The sequence below is a fragment of the Mixophyes fleayi genome, chromosome 10 (assembly GCF_038048845.1).
Source record: "Mixophyes fleayi isolate aMixFle1 chromosome 10, aMixFle1.hap1, whole genome shotgun sequence".
In the NCBI taxonomy this organism is placed as follows: Eukaryota; Metazoa; Chordata; class Amphibia; order Anura; family Limnodynastidae; genus Mixophyes; species Mixophyes fleayi.
This window is the reverse complement of record NC_134411.1, coordinates 1,053,066-1,065,281: the sequence shown is the minus strand read 5'-3', so window position 1 is coordinate 1,065,281 and position 12,216 is coordinate 1,053,066. Positions and strand designations below refer to the sequence as shown.

Below are 12,216 nucleotides of genomic sequence, written 5' to 3'. Positions count from 1 at the left end.
GCATTACCCCCTCTGTAAGGGACCGGTCCCTGGCCGGAGTCCTGGCCATGGGGTAATGACAGGAGGACCAATCACAGCCGGGGGTAATGACAGGAAGACCAATCACAGCTGGGGCTCGTGTGGTAGAGGGCCTGTCAGACAAGAATACACCCAGTCTTGGGACATCCTTGGATAAATGTGTATTCTGCAGCACAGGACATGGTAGAAGATGCAAAGTTCCACCTGAGATGTCTCCATTTGTCACAGTAAATCTGGCAGGAATATGAGGATCGGCACAGCGGCTATTATTAGTCTATACGTATAAATTACAGACACAATGACAGGGCGCTCGGACAGTTTTATTGCGTCTTTAGCAGCCGGCGGCGAGAAGAGAGATTTATACACAAGTGCATGGCGACGGCACACAGATATCACACCGTAATAAAACAACCCAGCCACAGTGACAGCTGTACCCCTCCGATCCTGGACACATCTATTGAACGGCTTCACTTTCAGATCTGTTCCCTCTTATCCCCTATTAAAGTATATAGATGTCTGATGTAAGGCGGCTGTCAGGCATTGCTGTAATATAGGTAACCGTTTATATTATAAGACGATGAACCTTAAAGTAGGTCTTACACTGGGCCGTAGTGAAGGCTGAGCCCGCTACGTATATAACACAGGCTATAAATAGCTGGAGGGCATTCCGGGAGTGTTATGTTTTCTATCTTAAGACTCCATTAAGACAAACAAGGATACCCATAATCAAATTGCAATTAATTACATGGCAGCCTCTGACTGCAAGGCATACTGGGACTTGTAGTTCCCCATCTGGTGAGCCACGGTTTCAGATACAACGACAAGTCCCATCTGACAACTATTCCATATGATTTACGGACGCCTTTCCTGCATGGTCTTGGAGGTACCCCCTGTGACGTGGTCAATGTCTCAGAAACAGCCGCCAGCCTACCACGCAGGGCGCGGGGGAACAGCCGCCAAGCCTAGCCGCAGGGGAACAGCCGCCAAGCCTAGCCGCAGGTGAACAGCCGCCAAGCCTAGCCGCAGGGGAACAGCCGCCAAGCCTAGCCGCAGGGGAACAGCCGCCAAGCCTAGCCGCAGGGGAACAGCCGCCAAGCCTAGCCGCAGGAATGAGACGGTCATCATCCAGCTGTGTGATCTGTGCACACGTTCTGTAAGCTCGTGTCCTCTTCACATGTAATATACGCTAAAGGCTCACTTCTATGTGTTCCTATGAGTGACGTCATCCATTATATATGCACCTGGCTAATGCTCTCGTGTACACAGTGTTTATACTTTGTTCTTTCTTATATAGTTTTACTTTATTACAAATTTACACCCCAGGATTGCACATGTCTCCTTGTGAGATATAGGATTACAAACTCATAAAGTATCAGTATAACTGGCCTATATCAGATATACGTCACGCACACACAGTAACATCAGCGTCACTAGTAGTTGTGTCTATAGAAAATTTCATGCTACATTAAGGGGCTGTTTATATCCTGTGGCGAGCAGGGTAAATATATAACAATACAAGACTGTGCGTTTAATACGAGTCAGGACATGTAATCCGGAGATCTCCGGGAACACACAGACACATCCAACAAGACGACACAAAGACACACTGAACAAACACTGCGGCTTCAGACACGATATATTCCCTACGCCGCACTGTGCGCACAGAACAGAGAAAATCACAGCGTCCTTTATATATTACATGGCACATCTCTGACGGGGGTCACTATAAATGGGGGTATCACTGTGGTAAACGCTTCTAATGACCTGAAGCTAAGCACTGAATTAACTGCTAAACGCCAAAAACAACCATCACGAGGCCCCGAAACCCCGCTCTGCTGAAAGATCGATGAAGTGACGCTACAAACCGGCGCAGTGCTCTGACAGCAACATGGAGTCCTAAACTACAGCAATCGGAGGGCTTCAGCGCTAGAACCCCCCGATCCGGGAGCAGGAATTCTCCCAATGACGAGGATAAGGGGCCTCGGATACAAAAGGAGGAATATTTAAATATTATATAATGTAACAATTTATTTATTTTAATTAAAGTGGAATAAAAATTTGTTTCAGATTTTTAAGATCAAATTAGATGGATTTTTGAGGCATTAAATACTATTTACCTCTTGTTACCTACGAGGCCTCATTATATCCGTTCTCCAGTAACAGACGACAGAGTTACTGCCGGGAAACATATGGAACATCTGGAAACATGTCACACACTCCACGCTCTCTAACGGAATGCGGGGCTCTGTTCCTGCACGCAGGTGTGTGACTGTACAGAGACCCAGACATCAAGCTACGGACCTCGTTACCAGGTATATACCAGGCAGGGAAGGGTTCGGCCAGGAGTACATTAAACTGAGTCTACTGAATGGTAAATATGACAAAGAGGAGAAGAATCAGAATGAGGAGGAAATAAGCGCAGATCTGTGGGACAGACACGGTGCCGAGTTATACATCCAGGACCTTTATTATCTGCATTACTTCTAACGTTCTACTTACCAAATTACTGCGCGTGGGAATGAAAACATGTCAGATGTATGTACGGCTGCACATATGATACTGTACTATGTGTACGATAACATGTACCCTCCTCCTCTCATTATCAGGTCTGTACAGGTAACAGAACATGTGAAGAGAGCAGGGAATCGCTGAGATGTAGAAAGTTTCTACACATAAAACGTACTGGATACACCACGTGTTGTAGAAATGTTGTAGACACATCACTACGTCAGATGCCGGTGAACTAGGCCCTTGGACGTAATTAGTCCCAGCAAGTAATCAGCAGTGTTACATGTAATAACACAGACCTCATTAGGGAAATACAATGAAACATTAACTGGCTGATCCGCACTTAACGCCAACACTTAATCCCGGATTTGCCATGACCGTTCCCCTCCTGATGGGCCGCACCCAGGGACCTGTCTGTGGATTAACAGACACAATTATTCAACATTTATTACTCATCTTCTAACCCCGTGTGACCTGGGGGATTACCACATGACATACATGCATTAGAGCCCCACATGTAATAACACAAGTGTACCACACATATGTCTAACATGCTATAACTCCCCTGTACAAAACCCACACATGTGTAATATCACACGTGGACCAAACACGACTTACATGCTATCCTTCCCCTGCATGAGCGCCACATACATGTAATATCACATGTGCACCGTACATATGATCACTCCCCTGTATGAGAGACACACATGTAATATCTGGTTGTTTCTGTATGACTCCTAAGGACAATATTTTACATGAATCAGTGAAATACAGTTTATAATATTGACATTACCTCTAATATGCGGATTATAATTACCAGCATCACATCTATATCATATAATTGTCTTACTGCGTTTGGAGCCATTTCTACGTAGTGAACACGCTTCATGTCACCTCAGTGACCAGTCACATTGACACAGCGGAGACGGCCATGTTACAGGTGGAACCTAATATTAAATGAGGATACAGTTGTCCAATTCACCTCTTGCCTCATGCCTCCATGACGTGACCAGGCCGCAGTGACAGAGAAAATGAATATTGCGTCTCCCCCACAGAATGGCCACTTCCACCACCTAATAAGACAGAGAGCTCTGTACAGGTCACACCCAGCGGTCACTACGGATTTTGTTGTATAGCGAAGATCTGACAATGCGGAGAAACAGGAAAATGTCCAAACACTTCACTGAAAGCCACAAAGATAAAGAGAAGCTGGAAAACCAGTCATGCGGCAGAGGACTGCGTGCTGCGACCATTTTATTTCCTCGTTAGCAGCCACATGAAATCCGCCATAACCATTAAGGTAATTGACCCTGTAAGTGCCCGTGGCAATCTGTTCCGATAAAACTTTATTAGCCATTATTCTGAACAAAATGGTCAACGCTGAGCTGAATGATGAACAGTCATATTATTGTACAGCACACAGAAAGGTTTTATGTGATAACACAGGCAGAGTACACTGCTGTCAGTGTGTACAGAGCTGGACATGGTCTCCCGCATCTCTCCCACGGCCTGGGGCCACGACCCCCATCCGGATAAAGACCATGGGGGTCGTAGTCTACAGCCTCATATAAAAGGGATCTGTACTGAAAGTGCTGGTCCCGGATGTGTCCCGGCTGTCATAGGCCCCTTTTACCCAACTGAATATCACTCATTTATTTTCTCCTAATTTAAAACTCCTGACGTTCCCAAATAAAGCGGGTGAGGGAATAAACAGATTTACCTCACCGACAGGAGCTGAACGGTATGCGCCCATCACCGACAGGTCACATGGGTCCTGGCTTTACATGAAATAAAAGGAAGATCATGTGATCGCTCACGTCCAGGAGACGCCATCTTGTTTACTGGAAAGAGGAACGGAACAAATTATGATCCCGATCTGTCCCAACGTCTGAACCGTGGACATTTCCACAAGGTGGAGACTGGGGAGAACCCCGGCACCAGGGACCAGCATAAGATGGATAATAAATGCTGAACAGGACATTTCTAACGTACTCGATACCCAAACCTGCCAGACTGACGTATAAGAATGTGGATCCTGCTTTAGATCATAACAATAGTAAAGGTCTCAGAATAATCATATTACAGTCAGTAGCAGGAACATTATCCTACATACAGCGCACTAGAGGAACAGGTTACTTCCTATAACACACAAGTGAGGTCACAAAGAGCTAAATATAAAGATATAATTTACAGGGGTTTATATTTTGCATGTTACATATACAGAGGTTCAGTAATACACATACATACATACATATATATATATATATATATACACACACACACACACACACAGTAACACTACTACACATATATTCTATACACAAATACAGCAGATCACACACTACACTGGATTCCGTCTTATCGCCGTCTTCCATCCGCTGTACAAAGTATGTGACATAATAAAATGCAAACAAGGAGGAGAAGTTAAAGTGACATTCCTGCGCAGAGAGAAAAGGTCATTTCACAGATTAACAAACCATTAACTATTTCCTGGCACTTTGTGCCTACAGGAAACATGTGTACACAGCGGGAGTGTCCCTACACTGATACCTGTGTGTACAGTCCCTATCTCTATAGCGCAGCAACACTGCGTGTGCACCGTATGACTCACTACAGGGCAGCCGCTGTGCCCTGTTCTCCGCGGTGGGTGTAAGGGGTCCCTGCATGTAACCCTCGTAGGGTGGATGATTATTACCAAGAACATGGGGGATGGGGTCTCTCTCACGCTGGGATTTCATACAAACTCAAAGCATGATGGGATGGTAACCAATTTATTAATTCTGGAGCCTACTGCTAACTATATACTTTGTATCCCTCATTTACTCACATCATGGTAGTTACAGGTACGCTGCCAAATCCCCAGCAGCGTCTGTATTAGCCCTGTCTGCAGTGACGCAATAAGTGCTGCGGTCCGCATTGTACACACTGCTCCACGGGCTGGGGGGAGGCGCTAGGTTTTAGGGTCACAGAGCATCATGTGATCAGTTCATTTAGAGACACTGGTCACTCAACCTCCTGCCCCCCCCCCCCCCAAAACTCTTCCTACGTTTAGTTCATGTAAGTCAGAAAGTGGTCTATTCAATGGCCAGAAAAGATGTCTTCAAAACGGGTAAATAGTTACTTCAATCACTTCAATTCTGCTACAAATAATCGACAGATTAGAAGAATATAAACAGATAGATATGGATATACATATACTAGATGTATACTGATATACAGATATACTGGACTAGCTTCCTCCTGATATAATGATACAAGTTACAGCATTTCCTACCTAATAAACCACTCACTGCACTATATACAGGTACTCCCTTAGATGTTACCCTTGATAGAACACACTAAGCTAGCGCATAACACGTTACCCGCACACAGGACATACTGTGACGCTGTGATGCGATACTCCCTTATAAAGAACCACACTTATTACATGCCCCTCCACAGAGGCACGGCATCATATAACCTGGATATATCATTATATAAGAACCGGCGACCTTGTGAGATGAACGGCAGGAACCAGAGAACAATACAATTCATTTCTAACGCGGTGATGAGACAACCAACACAATCTATGGCCAGAACTTGTGATGTGTCTGTAAAATACCTGGGCAGCTTTGGGTTCATCAGGATAAACAACTGCATGTACGTAGATTGTAAGACAACATACATGGACAGCAAACATGTAAAACCCGCAAGTTCCTATAACAAGGGACGGATTCATTAGGGTTATTTCTGGAATATGAACATTCTCCCCAGCACTGCACTGTGTATACAGCCACCAAGTGGAAGATTTATTGCACATACAAGGAGAAGGAAGCACAGGATTTACTCTTCCCTGAAACTTATATTCTATTAACAACTCTGACATTAAAGGTAAAATAAGTTAAAAATGCTGTTTTGACGACTTGTAATGACTGCATTAGGTACATAAAAGGGATATAATTATTCGCCAAGTTAACCAGAACTAATCAGGACTCAAACTACTCCGCAAATTCTGCCCCCCACCCCCAAGTCTCCTAATCTGCATAGATCCAATGTGATTGGCTGTCAGCAAATCCTCTGCGTCCAGCTCAACATTCACATGGTGTGAGAGTCACAGAATAAACAGCTCTAACCCTCAGCAAGGAGCAGCCTGCACCCCCCTCCCAGCAACGAGCAGCTCACACCCCCCTACCAGCAAGGAACAGACCCCCCTCCCAGCAAAGAGGGGCTCAGACCCCTCCCAGCAGGAACAGCTTGCCCCCCTCCTAGCTTGGCACTAGGTGAACATGTTTACACATCTCAGCCACAGTCACCAGACAGAGCACGTTATCGCCAGAGGGTGCAGACTTCACCATGGTAGTAGTCCAATTACCCAGAGGGCGCTCCGTGTTACTGTGGTGAGGGGAACTATACTCAATGTGCACTAAAGGAGTAAACTCATGCTGAATAAACTCTACACCCCACACATACAAAGTCTACTACAAATCACACTCATCAGAAGTCAGAACGATTCCAAATTGCTCCAAGAAAAGACAACAGAAATTTATAGAGCGCATCAAAAATACACAATAAAAGAGTTTTCAGCACAACTTGTTATTTTACAAACTCTATAAACAATGTTTTCATACAACACAACTTTCTGACAACGTCATAATGTTACTGACCAACTTTTAGCCACATTGAGGAAACATTAAAAATTATTAAAAACAAACATTAAACCTATAAATGATAAAACACCATTCTGACGCCACTTGTACAGATTACCCCGGTTGGTTTATCCACATTCTACAACCAACACTTTATTACACCGGAGGAATCACGTCTCAAACATCTACAAGTTGCACAATGCCAGCAGCTGTCAGGAGTGTAACATACAGCTGAAGTAGTAGTTACCAGGAGAGGGATCTCAGCAGATGCGGCTGCTGGGAATTAGCGATCTGTGAGCCTGGATCGGCAGTAACCAGCATCCCCTATACGCAGCCTGTTTCCAACAAGTACACACAGAATAGTTGCCCCTTTAATAGGGCACTTTCCACTTGAGGTTAGGGAACATTGCAGGTAGCAGACAAGACAAAGCAGCGCCCACATGTAACACACACAGATACCCGGAGGCACTCACTCTATGAAGAAGCTGGCACCCTCCTCCGTGAATCCTTCTTCCCAACCTCGGGGCAGATCTGGAAATAAAAGAACAAGGGTATAAGACATTACTCACAAGAGGGGCTGACGCCCATCACATAACGACGGAGCGGGGGGGGGGGGGGGGGGGGTGATCACATGATCCATCCCCAGAACTGTAATATATAATCACCTGAGGGTCCAACAAGATTACACTATGTCATTCACAGAGCTGTGATCGGCATGTTATGTGGTGGGGATGGACGGCACCATCTCTGGACCCCTGTGACGCACTGTCAGAGTCGCCATCTTTAATGAATGTTTATTAACGTCTTGAGAACGGAAGGCGTAAATAAAGTGGCTTTAGTTACAATATGGTGAAAATTTGGAAAACCGATACACCTTAAGAGTGACCATAATAACAACACACATTATATATATATATATATATATATATATATATATATATATATATATATATATATATATATGTAAAGGTTTTCACACTTCGATAGAGGTTAAGATTTGTGGAACTGCAATTACATTTGATATATGGAGCACAATGACATGTGTGTAGAACATGGAAATCTCAGCCCGCTGGCAGTGAACGGGTTAATAGTGTGTTAGTTGAGTTATCATTAAACTCATTTGGAAATCACCACAGTAACGAGCGGCTGAACTGTCACTCACCAGACGCATGGCACTTTAACAATAGTAATTAGGTCCAAGCAGCGCAAAATGTGGATTATCAAACGCATCGGTCAGGAGGGAGCATGCGACGCTGTCGGGAGACCAACTTGTTGCATTTTCAATGAATTTACCAGAGTGCAAAGACTTATCTCCCAGAAACAAACACTAAGAGCAGAGCCAACACTGAACCCTCACAGACAGCCGATAACCCGACTCCTGCTGTGCCCTCATTTATCATCGTCCTGACAGATGCCATCTCTGTGTACCAGTCACCTAGAGACGCCAGTGAGAGATGTAGGTCCAAGAACAGAAATCATCTGTACTGCAGAAACCATGAGAGTTATCCCACAAGAGAAGACTCTGCTTATGAGATAATGTTCCCTAACAGTATACCACCAGGACGGAGAACAAGCCTCTCCTAGGCGTACAGGCAGGAAAACAAGAGGGACTAGGGGACAAGCAGGCAAGCAAGAGGCAATAGCAGACAGGCAAGCAAGTGACAGGGTATAGCAGGCAGGCAGACAAGCGAGAGGGTATAGTGTGCAGGCAGACAAGCAAGCGACAGGGTATAGCGGGCAGGCAGGCAGCCAAGCAAGCGACAGGGTATAGCAGACAGGCAGCCAAGCAAGCGACAGGGTATAGCGGGCAGGCAGGCAGCCAAGCAAGCGACAGGGTATAGCAGGCGGGCAGACAAGCGAGAGGGTATAGTGTGCAGGCAGACAAGCGAGAGGTTATAGTCTGCACGCAGACAAACAAGTGACAGGGTATAGCGGGCAGGCAGGCAAGCAAGCAACAGGGTATAGCGGGCAGGCAGGCAGGCAGCCAAGCAAGCAACAGGGTATAGCGGGCAGGCAGGCAAGCAAGCGACAGGGTATAGCAGGCAGGCAGGCAAGCAAGCGACAGGGTATAGCAGGCAGGCAGGCAAGCAAGCGACAGGGTATAGCAGGCAGGCAGGCAAGCAAGCGACAGGGTTAGCAGGCAGGCAGGCAAGCAAGCGACAGGGTTAGCAGGCAGGCAAGCAAGCGACAGGGTATAGCAGGCAGGCAGACAAGCGAGAGGGTATAGTGTGCAGGCAGACAAGCAAGCGACAGGATATAGCGGGCAGGCAGCAATGAGTGCAGCGCTCGGTTACTCAGTGCACACTCAGAGTGACAGGACAGGTGAGCAAGAGGGGCAAGAGACAGGTAAACAAGGCTGACAGGGGACAGGTGAGAATGACAGGTAAGTGGATGTAATGAGTGCACACTCAGAGTGACAGGGGACAGGTGATCTAGGCTGACAGGTGAGAATGACAGGTAAGTGGATCTAATGAGTGCAGCACAGTAAGTGAGTGCACACTCAGAGTGACAGGACAGGTGATCTAGGCTGACAGGGGACAGGTAAGTGGATGTAATGAGTGACACAGTAAGTGAGTGCACACTCAGGGAGTACAGTACCTGAGCGGATCATGTGCCCGGAGTTGACGGGCTCCCCGGTGCGGGGGTGCAGCCAGGTGGTGCTCTGGGCTCGGTCACTGCGGGGAGAGAGACTGGTTATTACTCGCACGTACCCGGGTACTGGTACTCACACACCTGTTCCCGCCTTACTCGATGAAGAACACCCGTCCGTCCGCGCACACCCCATAGGACCAGAGCTCGGGTAAACTCTCCCGCCCGCTGCCCTCTGCCGCCATCTTCACCCCCCGCCCGGGACCCGGAGGAGGGGGCGCGCGCTCCCGGAGAATGCGCGCTCCCGCCGCCCGAGGTAACAATGTAACAAAGTGTTGAGAGCAGCACGTGCCCGCGCCCTCCACCTGTCCCCGCAGTCTGGGGGGGGGGCACAGTAAGATCAGTGTGTGGCCCCCCTCCTCCTCCCAGAAGTGTGACACAGGGAGACCAGTGCCCCAAATTCCCAGACACAGCCCCGGACTTGTGTCATTTACACTGAGAGGTGCAGAACTGTGACGTCACATGACCACTGTGGGACAAATGCACCCAACAGGGGAGGGCTGGGAAATGTTACCCCAGGGGGGGCAGAGTCAGCTCAGCAGCCTATTCCTAACATTTTAAAGGGAAAAAATAAAGGTGGCCCAGCCCAAGGTAGCCCAGTACGGGCCCAGCCAGGGAGCAGAAGCCCCCCCCCCCCCCCCGCGCCAGCCTGCACCTGGACCTAGCCCAAGGTAGCCCACTACGGGCCCAGCCAGGGAGCAGAAGCCCCCCCCCCCCCCCCCGCCAGCCTGCACGTGGACCTAGCCCAAGATAGCTCACTATGGGCCCAGCCGGGGAGCAGAAGCCCCCCTCCCCCCCGCGCAGCCTGCACCTGGACCTAGCCCAAGGTAGCCCAGTACGGGCCCAGCCAGGGAGCAGAAGCCCCCCCCCCCCCCGCCAGCCTGCACCTGGACCTAGCCCAAGGTAGCCCACTACGGGACCAACCGGGGAGCAGAAGACCCCCCCCGCGCAGCCTGCACCTGGACCTAGCCCAAGGTAGCCCAGTACGGGCCCAGCCAGGGAGCAGATGCCCCCCCCCCCCCCCCGCGCAGCCTGCACCTGGACCCAGCCCAAGGTAGCCCACTACGGGACCAGCCGGGGAGCAGAAGCCCCCCCCCCCCCGCCAGCCTGCACGTGGACCTAGCCCAAGGTAGCCCACTACGGGACCAGCCAGGGAGCAGAAGCCCCCCCCTGCGCAGCCTGCACCTGGACCTAGCCCAAGATTAGCCCACTGTGGGACTGGCAGGGGAGCAGAAGCCCCCCACCAGCCTGCGTCTGGACCTAGCCCAAGGTGGGCCCAGCAAGGGAGTAGATGCCCCCAACTGACCCCTTACCCCCAACCTATCGGCACCCATCGGGTCTCACTCTTTTCATGAAGCATATTTATAGATGCTCTTCAACTAATATAATAAATAGCTTCATACACACACGTGACGCACATAATGCACACGGTCTCCGTGTCTCCTCACTTTCATGGTTAATTTAACCCCCTCAGTGCTAAGGACAAGTGGCACTCGCCCTGTACATATACCTTTAAGGAAGAGGCAGTCTCATCCTGAATCAGTTCAAATCACCCAATATAATTTACTGGGAGGAGGCGGCAGAATGATGATGTCATCGCGCAAGTGATGCCAGCACTACAGAAAACGAAGTAGAGCCAGGGGATAGGGGAGACCTTCCTGGCACCTAAGAATCAGGGGGACCCCTGATTGACAGAAGATAATGAGATTATTGTCAGGTGATCACTCTACACTATAGAAAGCGTTAGGAAGTCCAGAGATGGGGGGTTATAATGCCCAGATCTCCCCCCTACTGGCTTCAGGAAACTCAGGGTTACCTGTATTTGATGCAGTTTTTCTAATTTTAATAAAGGACAAAATGATGGTATTTTCTGAAAAGTAAAAGTCTTCTGATAAAAAACAAGGTATAATTTGTGTGCTTACTGCATGAACAAATTAATGACATTGATGGTGGAATGTGACCAGCCCAAAAAGTACCAAAATAGGCTCCGCAAAGGGGTGAGAAAACCCTCCGCAGTGAAGGGGTTAAATGGATCTAATGAGCAATATTCTGAGAGATGTTGAAATAAATGAAGCATATGATATACTGGAGCTGTAGGTCACAGGAACGGGTCCATAGGTTGATTATTATGGTTCCAGCAGTACACTATAGCGTGTCTCTCTTAGATGCTCAATCAGAGTGTTAGTCGGAGAACTGTCACCCCCTAGACACCCGCTGCCAGATCGCCGTCCTATACAGTAACTAGACATTATGCAATATGTAACCTACAGGATAGGCTGCTTTATTCCTTATATTGCACAAGTGTTCCTATTCCAGTACAAACACCACCACTTGCTCACTGTGACACCGCTGGCCCCCATGGACAATGCCAGGCTCATGGGAGCGTGTGCATTATGTGCGTCACGTGTGTATATGT

The 12,216-nt window shown here is 48.2% G+C and overlaps 1 protein-coding gene across 6 annotated transcripts in view; it reads right to left on the bottom strand.

Annotated features, from left to right (window-relative positions):
- PLEKHA7 (pleckstrin homology domain containing A7) overlaps nt 1-10,090 on the bottom strand; it is a 90,521-nt gene extending 80,431 nt beyond the window's left edge. For 3 of the 6 annotated variants that reach the window (XM_075187587.1, XM_075187586.1, XM_075187584.1), the window contains exons 1-3: nt 9,900-10,085; nt 9,750-9,826; nt 7,625-7,682 (exon numbers count right to left, since the gene is read on the bottom strand). In XM_075187587.1, the coding sequence (XP_075043688.1) occupies nt 7,625-7,682; nt 9,750-9,826; nt 9,900-9,985 (221 nt within the window). In that variant the 5' untranslated portion in view covers nt 9,986-10,085. Of the gene's footprint in view, nt 1-7,624; nt 7,683-9,749; nt 9,827-9,899 lie in introns of all 6 variants that reach the window. The other 3 variants (XM_075187583.1, XM_075187582.1, XM_075187590.1) reach the window with 2 other exon arrangements.
- Nucleotides 10,091-12,216: the final 2,126 nt, after the last annotated feature.